Here is a 16,040-nt window from a genome sequence, read left to right as displayed (position 1 = left end):
TGTGGATCATAAGGTCAGGAGTTCAAGACCAGCCTGGCCAAGATGGTGAAACCCCATCTCTACTAAAAATACAAAAAACTAGTCAGGCATGGTGGTATGGGCCTGTAATCCCAGCTACTCAGGAGGATGAGGCAAAGAATTGCTTTAACCCAGGAGGCAGAGGTTGCAGTGAGCCAAGATTGCACCACTGTGCCACTGTACTCCAGCCTGGGTGACATGGAGAGACTCCATTTCAAAAAAATAAAAGAAAAAGACAAGCTTGATGTAAAAATGGTATCTTGAATTGATAACAAATGTAAGTTTTTTAAAACAATGCTTTATTAATCTATACAAGCACTTGAGTTGTTCACAAGGAAAATACACCTACCTGGTGAAGAGAAGAGACCTAACATTTATTGAATATCTGCTACTGGCATGGGTACTCTTCTAGACTCCTTTATGTTCACTATTTCATCCCCACAGCAACTCTGAAGAACAAGCACTGATATTCTAACAAAAAAACTAAAGCACAGAGAGTAATCTGCCCAAAGAAACATAGCTGAAAAGTAAAACTCTGGCATTTGAACCAGATCAGACTTGTTCCAAAGTCCATATTCCCAACTACCACAAATCAGACTGCCCCAATGTGGTATCTCAGCAGAAGAAGATGATGGACTGCTCCTGTATATTTTGTATCTTACTGTGCTGCTTTCCAACTTTTGACAACGTAAATTTACAAGGCCAATTTCAAATAGAGAAACTTGTACTATTTTTCAAAAGGTGGTCAAGGAAGTCAGATCTGGAAGAGAATGGTCTATAGAGTTAGTATTCTAAATCTAATGCAATTATTGTTTATTATCATAGATTTATTTAATACAAATGAAAACATTTTCTTGCTATACTATTCCCCTTTCTAGCATAAAAGTAACTTGCTGTCATAATTTTTGTTTTTTTTTTTTGAGACAGGGTCTCACTCTGTCATCCAGGCTAAAGTGCAGTGATACATTACAGCTCACTGTAGCCTCTACCTCCTGGGCTCAAGCAATCCTCTGCCTCTGCCACCCACGTCTACTGTGAAGAACTAGTTAACTACCTGAAGAAGTTAACTATTCGGTTATTGAGAGCTCCAAAGACAGAAGTTTTACTAGAATTACATCAAACACTTAAGCAACTCTAAACTACCACATAAATCTTCCTTTCAAAGCTCTAGGTTCCACAAAACTTCAATGACAGTGATTTTGTGCTAAAACATTAAAGGTGATTAACTGTGGGAAAGAGATTAGTTATATTAATCTTTAATTATTAAACTTGGGGGTTTAAAGAGTTTTATAAAGGCATGTTTCCAATGGTTGAAATAATTAATATAAAATGTTAAGATCAGTTAATTAAATTATATGACTATAATGCTCTTTACGTGGACCTCGTGACAAGCCCATGATTGGTGCTGGTGGATTAGGATTTCCACTACGACTCAGCGTACCCCTTCAATAAAACATAAGGCCAGGCACGGTGGCTCACACCTGTAATCCCAGCACTTTGGGAGGCCAAGGTGGGCTGATCACGAGGGCAGGAGTTAAAGACCACCCTGGCCAATATGGTGAAATCCCATCTCTACAAAAAATACAAAAAAATTAGCTGGGCATGGTGCATGGGCCTGTGGTCCCAGCTACTTGGGAGGCTGAGACAGAAGAATTGCTTGAACCTGGGAGACAGAGGTTGCAATGAGCCGAGATTGAGCCACTGCACTCTAGCCTGGGTGATAGAGCAAGACTTGGTCAAAAAGTCTAACTGGAAAAACAAATGGAAGATACAACAAAAAACAGATACAACTTTTTTTGAGATGGAGTCTCGCTCTGTTGCCCAGGCTAGAGTGCAGTGGTGCAATCTCGGCTCACTGCAGCCTCTGCCTCCTGGGTTCAAGTGATTCTCCTGCCTCAGCTTCCCAAGTAGCTGGGATTACAGGTATCCACCATCACGCCCAGTTTATTTTTGTATTTTTAGTAGAGAAAGGGCAGGGTTTCACCATATTGGCCAGGCTGCTGTTAAACTCCTGACCTCAGGTGACTCGCCTGCCTTGGCCCCCCAAAGTGCTGGGATTACAGGTGTGAGCTACCACACCTGGCCAGATATAACTTCTTGAAACTATAAAAAATAAAAGCTTCCTAATACATCAGACTATAATGAGCTATAAAAGCCTTATAAAATCATTTAACCACATATGACAAATAACCAGAAGAGACATTTTACCTCAACTTTACCCAAGTGATCCAGAAATACAGTAAGAAAGGTCTACTCTCTTAGGAAGACAATACTGAGCCACTGCTCCCACTCACTCTGTAGCCTGATCTAAGCTTAGTGAGTTTCTTCTAGCCACTGCTCCCACCTAGTCTCTAGCCTAAGCTGAAGAACCTCCCTTTCTAATTTTCCCTTCTTTGTGTGATTAGTGAGCAGATGCTTCCCAACCTGAAGAAATGCTCAGTAAATGAACGTGATGAGCAATCTATGATTCTTGACTGCCTATCATCGAGCCCTCTCCTCTTGGTACCATTATCCTGATTACCTTTTGGGGGGGCTACCTCTCCCACATGGAATATAGTCTTGTTGGCAAGTAATCAGGTTTCACGCCTACTCCTAAACAAAAGATGGGAACATGACCTACATTGGGCCTACTAGACATTCCTTCCCTGGACTATGAATTGTAAGCAGTGAACAAAAAAGGCTTGCAATGGTTTCAGTTCATTCATACCACTGCCAGAGCTAGAAAGAAAATGGTTTCCATACAGTCTTTGATAAACCTGACAAAAACAAGCAATGGGAAAAGGATTCCCTGTTTAATAAATGGTGTTGGGAAAACTGGCTAGCCATGTGCAGAAAGCAGAAACTGGACCCCTTCCTGACACCTTACACTAAAATTAACTCCAGATGGATTAAAGACTTAAACATAAGACCTGGCACCATAAAAACCCTAAAAGAAAATCTAGGCAAAACCATTCAGGACATAGGAGTAGGCAAGGACTTCATGACCAAAACACCAAAAGCATTGGCAGCAAAAGCCAAAATAGACAAATGGGACCTAATGGAACTCCACAGCTTCTGCTCAGCAAAAGAAACAGTCACTAGAGTGAATCAGCAACCAACAGAATGGGAAAAAATTTTTGCAGTTTACCCATCTGACAAAGGGCTGATACCCAGAATTTACAAAGAACTCAAACAGATTTACAAGAAAAAAACAAACAAGCCCATTCAAAAATGGGCAAAGGATATGAACAGACACTTTACAAAAGAAGACATACATGAGGCCAACAAACATATGAAAAAATGCTCATCATCACTGGTCATCAGAGAAATGCAAATCAAAACCACATTGAGATACCATCTCACGCCAGTTAGAATGACGATCATTAAAAAATCTGAAGACAGCAGATGCTGGAGAGGATGTGGAGAAATAGGAACACTTTTACACTGCTGGTGGGAGTATAAATTAGTTCAACCATTGTGGAAGACAGTGTGGTGATTCCTCAAAGACCTAGAAATAGAAATTCCATTTGACCCAGCAATCCCATTACTGGGTATATATCCAAAGGACTATAAATCGTTCTACTATAAGGACACATGCACAAAAATGTTCTTTGCAGCACTGTTTTACAATAGCAAAGACCTGGAACCAACCCAAATGCCCATCGATGATAGACTTGACTGGGAAAATGTGGCACATATACACCATGGAATATTATGCAGCAATCAAAAATGATGAGTTCGTGTCCTTTGTAGGGACCTGGATGAATCTGGAGAACATCATTCTCAGCAAACTGACACAAGAACAGAAAATGAAATACCGCATATTCTCACTCATAGGTGGGTGATGAACAATGAGAACACATGGACACAGGGAGGGGAGTACTACACACTGGGGTCTATTGGGGGGAATAGGGGAGGGACAGCGGCGGGGGATAGCATGGGGAGAAATGCCAGATGTGGGTGAAGGGGAGGAAGACAGCAAATCACACTGCCACGTGTGTACCTATGCAACTATCTTGCATGTTCTGCACATGTACCCCAAAAACCTAAAATGCAATAAAAAAAATTAAAGAAAGAAAAGTAAAAAAAAAAAAAAAAAAAGAAAATGGTTTCTACCTGTTCTAGGCCTTCCCTTCAAATCTGCAAGTCCAGACCTAAGCAGCCTCCCAACTACTGCCTTTTTTAACTGAACACAAAGTGGTCTTCATTATTCTCCAATAACTGTCAAGGAAGCACCTCTGTACTTGTGCAGTATAAACCTGGCTGTCAACTTCAACACAGCAGCACACTCCCTCTTTCTTAATATTCTCTGCCAAGTTCCAAGATGTAACACTGCTGGTTTTCCTCCTCCTCCCTTCTCAAGCTCTCCTATCTGCTCCTCCAGCTGACAAACACTAAAGTGACTCAAGGCTGTTTCTGAGTAACTTTTCTTTCGACTTCTCTCTACAGTCTTATCCCTGACTTGCAATTAATCATTAAAATGCCCATGACTCGAGTGTGTATCTTTGGCTCAGCCCTTCTCTGACCTCCAGAAAGATATCCCAAAGTGCTTACTTGTAATTGTCACTTGGCTGTTTCAGAGGAAACTCAAAGTCAACAGGTCCTAAACTGTGACCTCCATTGTGCCTACCACTGCTGCCTCACACAAAAAAGCTAGTCTTCCTTCAGCCATACCTATCTAGATGAATGCAGTAACCATCCACCTAGCCGTGACACCACAAATTCAGGAGACTAGAATAATTCTTCTAGCCTCCTGCTGTCTCACTTTATTATATCCAAACAACCACTAAGTTCTTCCAATTTTACCTTCTAATCATCTCTCAAAAATGTCCAGTTCTTTAACTGATCTCACTTTAGTCCAAGAAATGCTCTCCTCACTAGCCTCTCCTAAGCATTTCTGCACACCCCTTCAATACCTCCTTCACATTAGAGACAAGAATAATTCTTTTAAATGCAAATATATTATTCCTAAAATGACGTTGCCTTCCCGTTAGGACAAAGATCAAAATGTTCCCCAGTGCCTCCACAGCTGCTGCCTGTCTCTCATCTCACGCGAGCCCAGGCCTGCCTCGTCTGTCCTGCTGTGCTGTGGTGTACTGATCTTCTTACAGAGTCTTACAGACACCATTCTCTCTCTGCCTTCAGCCCTTTGGATATGTCTTGCTCTAGCTCTATTTTCCCAGGTTACTACAGCTCAAAATAGTCATTGCCTCAACAAAGTCTTTCTGAATTTTCCAGCTTAAATTTGGAACCCCTCACCCATTATATACTGTCTACCTCTCCTTTAGTGTATATATCATAGCTTCAATGTACTATGCAATTAGGTGCTTAATTTTCGAACTCCCCTACAACAACATAAACTCCATGAGAAAGAATAGTCAATCGCCAGCATTTAGCAAAGCCTTTTAAAAAAATACTTAAGATTTTACCCAGTATTATTCACTGTTGACTCCCACATTACTATTGCAGCCCTAACTTCTCCCTAGCTCCAGATTCATGTTTTTAATGATCTGCTCAAATTCTTCACCTAAATATTTAATAAGCAGCTTAAATGTAATGTGTCCAAAACCTCTGGATTACCAACTACACCCCTAAACTCTCCCCTTCCCAACCTACTCAGGTCAATAAAGATCACTACCAGGCACCCTACTTCCTAGGTAAAAATGGTGACTGAGTTATTCTTGATTCCTCTCTTTCCTTCAAATCTCATAGCCAAAATAATTTATCAGTGGGTCCTGCTGACTTTAACTTCAAATTACATATCCTCAGCCAAGTGTGGTGGCTCATGTCTATAATCCCAACACTTTGGGAGCCCAAGGCAGGTAGATCACTTGAGGCCAGAAATTCAAGACCAGCCTGGCCAACGCAGTAAAACTGTCTCTCCTAAAAACAAAAAAATATCGGGTATGGTGGTGCATGCCTGTAGTCTTAGCTACTCAGTAAGCTGAGACATGAGAATCGCTTGAACCTGGGAAGCAGAGGTTACAGTGAGCCAAGATCATGCCACTGAACTCCAGCCTGGGCAACAAAGTGAGACTCTACCTCAATAATAATAATGAAATTAAATTTTAAAAACATTACATGTCCTAAATATGCTTCTTACCCCTTGTCACTACCACCCTCTTCCACAGGTCCATCTTCGCATGCCTAGACCACATGGCAATCTCCTAACTTGGTCTCCCCACTTCTGCCTGCCCCCTGCAACTCTATTCTTCATGTAGGGGTCCTCCTCCCACCCCACAACAGAGACTCTACACAGGCAGGGTCTCTGTTTGATGTCACAGTGCACATATACCCAATGGCTAGCATATGGCTGAGCAGGTGGTAGACAAAATAATTATTTACTGAATGACTAAGAATTCTGAACTGCAGATTTCTAGGCTTCACCCCTGGAAATTCTGACCCTGTATTTCTTAATCATCCACAGGTAACTGACAAACAGGCACCCAGGCCCCTCTCCTCAGAGAGGACTTCAAAGCTGTCCCTGCCTGCCATTACTCGGGATCCCTTCCTCCTCAGTGCACAGAGGCCTCTGAAGTGACCCTGAGACTTGTAAGAAATGAGAAGTGAGCCTCCTCTGGAAACACTAGGGAAGCTAACTTGAGATGATTAATCTTTAGTGAAGACAATATCATGAGAAAATTGTCAGTTACCAGAATGACTGGCCTACAACCAGAAGTATCCCATGCCTGAATTTGGTGAGAGTGGGTTAAGTTCACACAATGATTTTTCATTTTTTCTTTGACACAGAGTCTCGCTCTGTCACCCAGGTTGGAGTGCAGTGACACAATCTCGGCTCACTGTAAACTCTGTGTCCCAGGTTCAAGCCATTCTCTTACCTCAGCCCCCTGAGTAGCTGGTTTTACAGGCGTGTGCCACCACACCCAGCTAATTTATGTAATTTTAGTAGAGATGGGATTTCACCATGTTGGCCAGGCTGGTCTTGAACTCCTGACCTCAAGTGATCTGCCCACCTTGGCCTCCCAAAGTGCTGGGATTATAGGCATGAGCCACTGCGCCTGGCCATAAGTACACCCAATTTTAATTTATTATGCTACCAGAAAATTAACTCCATCCACAGACTGAAGAAATTAAAAATTTAACTTCATCTAGGATTAAGTCTTCCAAAGGCTCATATGCAACAGCAGCACTGATTTGATGCACTCCTCCCCCTTCCTTTTGTGTTTAGGCTCTTGCAAGTCATAAGAACCAGGGAAACAACAATGGAAAAGGAATCCTCGGTCTCAGAAGAGAGTTTAAAATAGCATTTGCCCCAGGGATCTCACACTTTTCTCCACGCAAACACTGTTCTGGAATGCTACATCAAATCAATTTAATTCAACACACTAAGCATTCAAATTTCATAAAGTCTGGGATACAGCACCACATAAAATTGCCAAGGAAGTTTCTAACAACTTTTAATATTAGTTTTATATTACTGAGCAAGGAGGTGTTCAGATTATAAAATTCTTATAACTATGTTGTAATATGGCAAGAAACAATCTAATCTCTGACTCCCTACAAGTACTCTCATTCTTCCTTTATGTTTTGCTAAGCTTCACACATTCTAAAACCTTTAATGGAGAAAAACCAACAGAAAATGTTTTATTTCAAATGATTCCTGAGGACTGGTTCAGAGGCTCACATTTGTAATCCCAAAGCTTTGGGAGGCTGAGGTAGGAGGATCACTTGAGGCCAGGAGTTTGAGACCAGCCTAGGCAACATAGTGAGACCCTGTCTCTACAAAAAATAAATAAATAAAAATAATAAGACAATGATTTGTGTTCCAACTTACCTTTATGACAATAGTTAAATATATCATCTGTCTCAGAGAAATACAAAAGTAAATCAAATAATAAGGGTATTTTCCTTCAGTTATTCATGTCAGCATGAACTGAAGCAGGGCCTCTGCCATACATTCTTCATCATATTTAATTCCTTTTGAGTCAGACAAGGAAGTCAGACTTAAAAAGCAAGAGTCTTCAAAAGCAAGAAGGAGTCAAGTGATTCAAGAAGCACAATAATTAGTCATTACTAAACAATTCTGTATCATGGTTTTGGGAGATTTCTAAAAACTACATGCCCCATCCTCCTGGATATATAAAAAAACATGCAATCCTCTCTAACTTCCTCTTTGGTTGGCTTCCCAAGAACCCCACCCTACCTGACCGGCTTGTTCTCTGGGCCCACATCTGTAAAGCCCATTTCCTCCAGTTTGCAGCGCCTATAAAGCTCATAGTGCCTGGTATGGGTCTGTTCTCGCAGGTCCTCCATGTTTGTAGAAATGAGCATTTCCCGCAGCTTTACAAAGTCACAGTGGTTTTCATTTTCCACTAGCCAGAAAAAATAAGAAAAGAGCAACACTGGATTTTAATTCCTGGCACACAATTAAGTGTTTGGTGAGTGAACGAATAAATAAAAACATGTGAAATAACAAATAGCAAAATGATCAGTTTGATTAATAGCTATGATTATTCCATACAAGTAAGCAAAGAAGAAACTTGCAGTATACACACTGTATTATAGGCAATGTGATTTAACAGACCAGGAGATTTGCTTTAAATTTAGTAGCCAGTAGATCACCAGGAAATAGCAAAAAGACCTAATTTATTGTCAACCAGGTGTTCTAGTTATTTCACACCAATATTTTGTTAGTTTACAAACTATCCTGAAAACATTTCACCTAGCATTTAAAAAGGAAATATTAGTTCACAAAAACTTCAAAGTAGTAAATTTTGCAAACTCAAGAATACCATCTGTTCATGCTATAATTATCTAATTCTTTTATACAACACATTTACAATCCTGTATTAAACACTATTCAAAATTAGTGAACACACTTACATGATCCTTCTTCTGTTTATGGTGACCAGAGGACTACAAATAAATATATTTTATTGTGACCAATACTCTTTAGTATAATTATTACTTTTATATTTTTTATAATATTATGAAATTAAAAATGTTACATTTTCTCAAAATTTTTCATTAATTACAACAGTTAATCAAGAAAAAAATCAGCATTTGTAATTCTATACTAGTAAGGGTAATCTATTCCCTATTAATTAGTGCCATAAGTAAATGAACAATACAGTACTAATTACTTACTCATTATAATGTCAGATAAATAATCTAAATGTCAAGTGGATTTAACTTTTTAAGTTGGCTGACTGGTTTATTCTGGAAATAGTTAGCAATACTATGATCAGTAAAAATATATAAATTTATAAGATGGCTGACTGTCCTTATAGTTAAGTGGTAATTAGTCATGTTTTATGGTCTAAATACTACTTTCTACATTCACATTTTGGTCAAAGTGACCCATTGGTGCTTCCCACCTACTGATGGTCAGGGTACCTTGGGGAGGTAATGTGTGTATGGCATAATGAGAAGGGGGAGGTTCACATGGTGTCTAGACTTTGGCTAAAATAGTACAAAGGCAACTCCTCGACAACCAATCTCATCCAAATTGAGCATCACCTCAAAAAATGCACAAAAGGCAGCTTTGAGATTACTAGACACATATTTCTAGTCATCCTTTATCTCATTTACCTTGTACAACACCCCAAGGGTACTGGCGAGCTTTGACCATCTTGTTTCCAACTTTCACCTCATCCATACTTCCCACAACAGCAAACGGCAACTGTCCCTGAAAAAGAATCATATCAAGCACACCTTCTCATACCAGTGTGATAACTGACTAGCTAAAATAAATTTTATGTAAGAGAAGAGAATAATTTATTAAATAACAAATCTATTAAAATCAAGTGGTCAGCTATGCCTCAGATTTTAAAACCTGCCAGTGAACACATACTAACTGTTCTACAAGAGTCAATTTTGGGCCCCATAAAGAAAATTGTTACATGTAAGGCATTATGCTATTGGAAATACACACAAACAAAAAAATTACTGTTGTTTTATTTTTTTTGAGATGGAGTCTTGCTCTGTCACCCAGGCTGAAGTGCTGCAGTGAGTGGCGCGATCTCAGCTCACTGCAGCCTCCACCTATGAGCTCCAGTGATTCTCCTGTCTCAGCCTCCTGATTAGCTGGGATTACAGGCGCTCACTACAACACCCAGCTAATTTTCATATTTTTAGTAGAGACAGGGTTTCACCATGTTGGCCAGGCTGGTCTCAAACTCCTGACCTTAGGCGATCCACCTGTCTCAGGCTCCCAAAGTACTTGGGATTACAGGTGTAAGCCACTGCACCTGGCGCATCTGGCCAAAGAAAAAAGAATTTTAGTATAGGTATCATTTCCCTCAATATTATCTTTCCCCAAAAAGACAATGTTGAGGAAATTACACACACACACACACACACACACACACACACACACACACACACACAAAATACATAATGTATATGTAACTATACAACATAGTGCATACCTATTGTGTGTGTGTGTGTATAGATGTGGTACTAATACAAAGTAGTATATAAAATTCTAAATTAATGTCAACATGGTAAATGCCCTAGAAATTGAGAGGAGTGAGAGATCACTGGGAGCAGGAAGATAAAAGCTAAGCCAGATCAAGAAGAACAAGATTTAGATAGATAAGCAAAGTGGGAAGAAATGACTTAGAAAAGGAAAAGATTCTGAACAAAAGGCAACAGCTAGGTTCAGGGGCAGGGAGTAGACTGGTCTGTCTGAAGTTGAGGATTAATACAGGGGAAAAGTCTAACGTAAAAACTATTAAGTACTATGTTTAATATTTAAAAATTGACATTATATTTAGTTTCTTAATGGTGGCTTTGTGAATATACTAGGTGAGCACAAGAAATAAAATTAAATGTAATGACAAGGTACTACATAGAAATTAAGATTGCTTCATTTATATTAGTCAGTTTTTTATAGATTTATTTTATGTATCTTAATACAAAATCAGAAAAAGAAAATAGAAGAAATAGAATGAACAGTTATTGAAAGTCACAATTAGGCGCTTAACAAAGGTGACATCATTTATCCCTCACAACAACCCTTAAAATGGGCAGTATTAACCTAACTTTGTAGATATGTTAAGTCTCAGGGAGGTTAGTAACTCCAATGAATATATGGCCAAGTCTGTCGGATTTCAAAACCCACAATCCTACAAAACATAACCAGGTGTTTTAAATGTGTTAGCTTCAAGAAAGTAAAGAACATAATCACCTTCTACTGTATTAAACTAAAAGTTACATGAATGTTTAGTATGTATATATGACACTCTAAGAGAAACAGGACGTAAATACTAGATTTAAGAGACCTCCTTAAAGATTAAAAAAAATTTTTTTTTTTTTTGAGATGGAGTCTCACTCTGTCACCCAGGCTGGAGTGCAGTGGCCCGATCTTGGCTCACTGCAACCACTGTCTCCCAGGTTCAAGCGATTCTTCTCCCTCAGCCTCCAGAGTGTGAGCACCACCATGCCTGGCTAATTTTTTTATTTTTAGTAGAGTTAGGGTTTCACCATATTGGCCAGACTGGTCTCGACCTCCTGACCTCATGATCTGCCTGCCTTGGCCTCCCAAAGTGCTGGGAATACAGGTGTGAGCCACCGTGCCTTGCCCAGATTTTAAGATTCTAAAGCATGCCAAGGGAGGCTGAAAAGTCTTCTCATGTTTATAAAGACAGGATAGGAAGGTGTCATCTTTCTAAAGGAATTAAACGTGGTCCCACAAAAGGTATATCCCAGTCTCACAAATGTATCACTTTATTTTGGTGAAAGCAGAGTGAAAGAAAAACATGCTTAAAAATAAATTCTCCTTATACTTTTCCAACGTAAAAAATAATATATTTTCTCATACTGGACTTTTTGAAAATTCACCTCGTTTGAAGTCTTTTTGGAAGACACAAGTGAAAGTATATTAGCAGCAATATTACTCACAAATTACAGTTTTATTTTCACATGGAAAACAATTAACATTCAATCAGGAGCTCACATTCATCGCAGCATTGATCTTAGCAATAGTGTCATCATCTGTTGGGAACTGGTATATCTGGACGCCATTGCTGACCAATTCACTCATGAGCTTGATCTTAAACTTCTGTAATTCAGTTTTAGAAACCGTATCTGCTTTGGCAATCACTGGTATAATGTTTACCTATTAAGAATACAGAAAAACAAAATCTCATCAAGGATTTGTTTTTTTAATCCTGCAGCTGTTTTTTCACTCAAAACCATTCATTCTGACAATGAATTTCCCTAACCTAGATCGGGGGCTGGCAAACTACAGTCCATCTTGCTGTTGATTTTTATACATAAGATTTACAATACCGCCAGTGCCCCTTTGCTTGTGTACTATCTAGTTCTGTTCACACTACAACAGTAGAGATGAGTCCCTGCTGCCAGAAACCACAGCACTTGTGAAGTCCGGTATATTCACTACCCGGCCCTCTGAAGAAAAGGCATTCCAACCCCAACCTATAGATATGCCCTGACTGACACTATCATTCGTACAGATGCCAGCCACACAATCATCTTTTTTTTTCTTTTTTTTTTTTTTTTTTTGAGATGGAGTCTCCCTCTAACCCAGGCTGGAGTGCAGTGGCATGATCTCAGCTCACTGCAACCACTGCCGGCTGGGCTCAAGCAACTCCCCTCTCTCAGCCTCCCAAGTAGCTGGGATTATACAGGCACCTTGATCAATGCTTTTAGAAAGCAGAACTCTTGTAAGATTAACCTTTCATTTGAATTTAGGTTTAGAAAGCTCACATTTTCTTTTCTCTATCTCAAAATCTTATAATTTCATCATACACTTAAAAAGTAAAATGTGATAAAAGGTAAACTGAAGTTGTCTCCTTAATTCACTAAGAATTTTTATTTTTTAATAAGCACTAAATCATTATGGTGATTGATCCCTCAGCAAAACCAGAAGACAGGTGAAGCTTCTCTTTCTGCTTCTTGTTTCAGGACTGACTCCACGCCTACCTTGCCCCATTGTCACAGACTGACGTAAACAGCAGAGGAAGGAAGGAAACTGCACCAGTACCAATTAAAAATGTTGATGATGCAAAGGAATAACTTTCTCAGTATTATTTAAAGTCCCATCATTGACAGAGAGGAAGAGATTTGGGGTTGTGAAGACCAAATAACTTGTAAATCTAGTCCTATAAGATTAATATCCCCACAAAAGACTGATAGCTCCACAAATCTGTGACTGGTGGTTATGCTTTTTTAGTTTGTTTTTAATCAAAAACCACATGCTAATCAGTCATATGTATCAATAGAGTAAAACCACAATGTAATTTTCAGATTAAAAGTAAAAAATCGGCCAGGCACGATGGCTCAAGCCTGTAATCCTAGCACTTTGGGAGGCCGAGGCGGGTGGATCACGAGGTCAAGACATCGAGACCATCCCGGTCAACATGGTCAAACCCCGTCTCTACTAAAAATACAAAAAATTAGCCGGGCATGGTGGCGCATGCCTGTAATCCCAGCTACTCAGGAGGCTGAGGCAGGAGAATTGCCTGAACCCAGGAGGCGGAGGTTGTGGTGAGCCGAGATCACGCCATTGCACTCCAGCCTGGGTAACAAGAGTGAAACTCCATCTCAAAAAAAAAAGTAAAAAATCATAACTCCTATTCTAATTTTTCTTTTCTCCAATTTCATATTGATGCGAAGTATATATCTGAATTTATCAGTCTTCCATATGCTCCAAAGGAGATAATTTTTTTCTATCTATGAAATTAATGGCAGAAAACCTTCCAGCAATCCTGAGTGAACGAATTTCCTGTTCAATTAGTCAAAGTACATAAACATTTTGGTGTCAAGTTCTTGGTTTCAATTTAATATAATTAGGTATTCAACAAATTATGCCAAGTTAACTTATAATTACTTGCACAATAAGCCGTTGTAGACTGAACACTAAACATCGATGTTTACATGACTATTAGAGGGAGGGAAAGTAACAGATATTGCCCAAAGAGGGTCACTTGTCACCACTGGTATAAGAAGAGGTAACTTTCCACGCCAAGCAGTTGAGTGTTCTGCTTTTTAGGGACAGAAGACAACTATCTGGACGCGACCTGGGGATTAGGGAGAGAAGGCCAGCAGGGACCCCTCTCATCTTTATGTAGTGCCCTTGTGTAAGTTAGAATTTCCCTACACCTGCCAGCTTCCCCTATAAAAAACCTGTGTATGACTATATAAAATGGGCCAAATCAAGTAACTGAAGCATATCCTAGTTCTTCTTTCAAACTTATAACAAAGCTTTGGTGTTAACGTTCCTGGCTGATTTGTACAATAGAAAGCTAAAGGCAGGATTTTAATAAGTGAATCTCAATTTCAGAATTTGTCTCTCATCAACTGAATAAGGCAGGAGTAGTGACAATCTTTAAACGAGTATATAGTACCCATGATCTTTACTGTTACCATAAAATATTTCATTTTGTTTTGAATGAAATAAGGTATTGGTCAAAAAGTAATATTGTAATGCTCTTCAATGTCTTTACAGCTGGCCCCTCATCATCTGTGGGTTCAACCAACTGCACTGACAGATTCAACCAACTGAGGATCAAAAATATTAGGGGAAAAAAATTTTTAATGACAATACAATAAAAATAATGCAAATTTTAAAATACAGTATAACAACTACTGACATAGCATTTATATTGTATTAGGTATTTAATGAGTAATCTAGAGATTCAAGCATATGCAAGGATACAAGTAGGTTACATAGTCATGTGCTGCTTAACCATGGTGACATGGTTTGGATTTGTGTCTTCACCTAAACCTCATGTCAAACTGTAAATCCCAGTATTGGAGGGGTCCGGTAAGAGTTAACTGGATCATGGGGACGGAGTCACCCCTTACTGTTCTTGTGATAGTGAGTTCGTTCTCACAAGATCTGGTTGTTGTAAAAGTGTGTGGCACCTCCCCCCACCCCCTGCTCTCTCGTCCTCCTTCTCTGGCCATGGAAGACATGCCTGCTTCCCCTTCGCCTTCCGCCATGGTTACAAGTTTCCTGAGGCCTCCCCAGCCAGGCTTCCTGTTCAACCTAAGGAACTGTAAGTCAATTAAACCTCTTTTCTTCATAAATTACCCAGTCTCAGGTAGTTCTTTATAGCAATGTGAAAACAGACTAATATACGTGGTGATAGAAATGCAATGGAAATATAAACTTAGGTGATTCTGACACACAAACCTGGATGTTATAGTCTATGACACACCTAGGCTGTATGGTATGGCTCATTGTTCCTAGGCTAGAAGCCTGTACAGCATGTAACTATACTGGATACTGTGGGCAACTGTAATAAATGGTAAGTATGTGTGTATCAAAACACAGAAACATATAATACAGTACAGTAAAAATCAGGTATAATCTTATGGGACCACCACTCCATATTTGGTCCCATTCTATATTTGCTGACTGAAATGTAGTTTTACACTGCATGACTGTCCTATACCATTTTATATAAAGAATTTCAGCATCCGCAGGGTACTAAAACCAATCCCCCTTGGATACTGAGGGATGACTAGGAAGCATCTAGAACTAGTTGCTCTAAGAGTTAGCAGGCTGAACTGCTGGTTCAAGATAGACTGCCTCTGAACAAGTTTTCATTAGCCCTTTCATTTATTCCTGAAAATCCACTAAGGGAATAAATATATCAATATAAATTGCTCCTAATACTTCCTAAAAACTTTTGATGACTCAAAGGTGGTTGGATTGGACAATACTTCCAATACCAACATATAAATATCCTCAACAAACTGTGCCTGTTAATTTTTAAATAAATTTTAAATAACAAAACAATAAATAACAGATGCTTCATATATGCCAGGCATTGTGCTAAATGCTTTATAATAGTTATCTTAGTTAATCTTCTCAGAAGTCTTAGAGTAAGCTCTCTAGCCCTATTTTATACATTAGAAATTGAATCCGAGTTTCTCCAGGGCCACACAGCTGATAAGTGGTGGGACTGAAGCAGAATCCAGGCAGTTCAGCATGATGGCCAGGTACTAATCCCTCTTGACTGCCTGTTTTATACCAGGACAGTGTACTGAACTGGGTAGACCTCAGCTAACTTTTAAGACAACCCTCTTATGTAAAATAAGACGCAGAC

At 39.4% G+C, this 16,040-nt stretch overlaps 2 protein-coding genes across 21 annotated transcripts in view; one reads left to right on the top strand and one right to left on the bottom strand.

The window, feature by feature from the left end:
• Positions 1-3,213, top strand: part of LOC103789391 (SHC SH2 domain-binding protein 1) — a 44,881-nt gene extending 41,668 nt beyond the window's left edge. The window contains exon 10 of the mRNA XM_054244681.2: positions 946-3,213. The gene's annotated coding sequence lies outside the window, so the exon portion shown is untranslated. The remainder of the gene's footprint in view (positions 1-945) is intronic.
• The window catches only part of SEPTIN10 (septin 10), a 79,704-nt gene that overhangs the window by 13,328 nt on the left and 50,336 nt on the right, over positions 1-16,040 (bottom strand). For 18 of the 20 annotated variants that reach the window (XR_013526379.1, XR_013526377.1, XR_013526378.1 and 15 more), the window contains 3 exons: positions 11,918-12,079; positions 9,550-9,646; positions 8,162-8,330 (listed from right to left, as the gene is read on the bottom strand). Coding sequence is in view for 17 of the 20 variants with exons in the window: in XM_078348878.1 (XP_078205004.1) it covers positions 8,162-8,330; positions 9,550-9,646; positions 11,918-12,079 (428 nt within the window). In the remaining 3 variants the exon portion in view is untranslated. The remainder of the gene's footprint in view (positions 1-8,161; positions 8,331-9,549; positions 9,647-11,917; positions 12,080-16,040) is intronic. The other 2 variants (XM_054244678.2, XM_078348884.1) reach the window with 1 other exon arrangement.

Source organism: Callithrix jacchus, chromosome 14, assembly GCF_049354715.1.
Source record: "Callithrix jacchus isolate 240 chromosome 14, calJac240_pri, whole genome shotgun sequence".
NCBI classification, from domain to species: domain Eukaryota; kingdom Metazoa; phylum Chordata; class Mammalia; order Primates; family Cebidae; genus Callithrix; species Callithrix jacchus.
The sequence above is the reverse complement of the archived record's forward strand: the minus strand, read 5'-3'. Positions and strand labels throughout refer to the sequence as shown.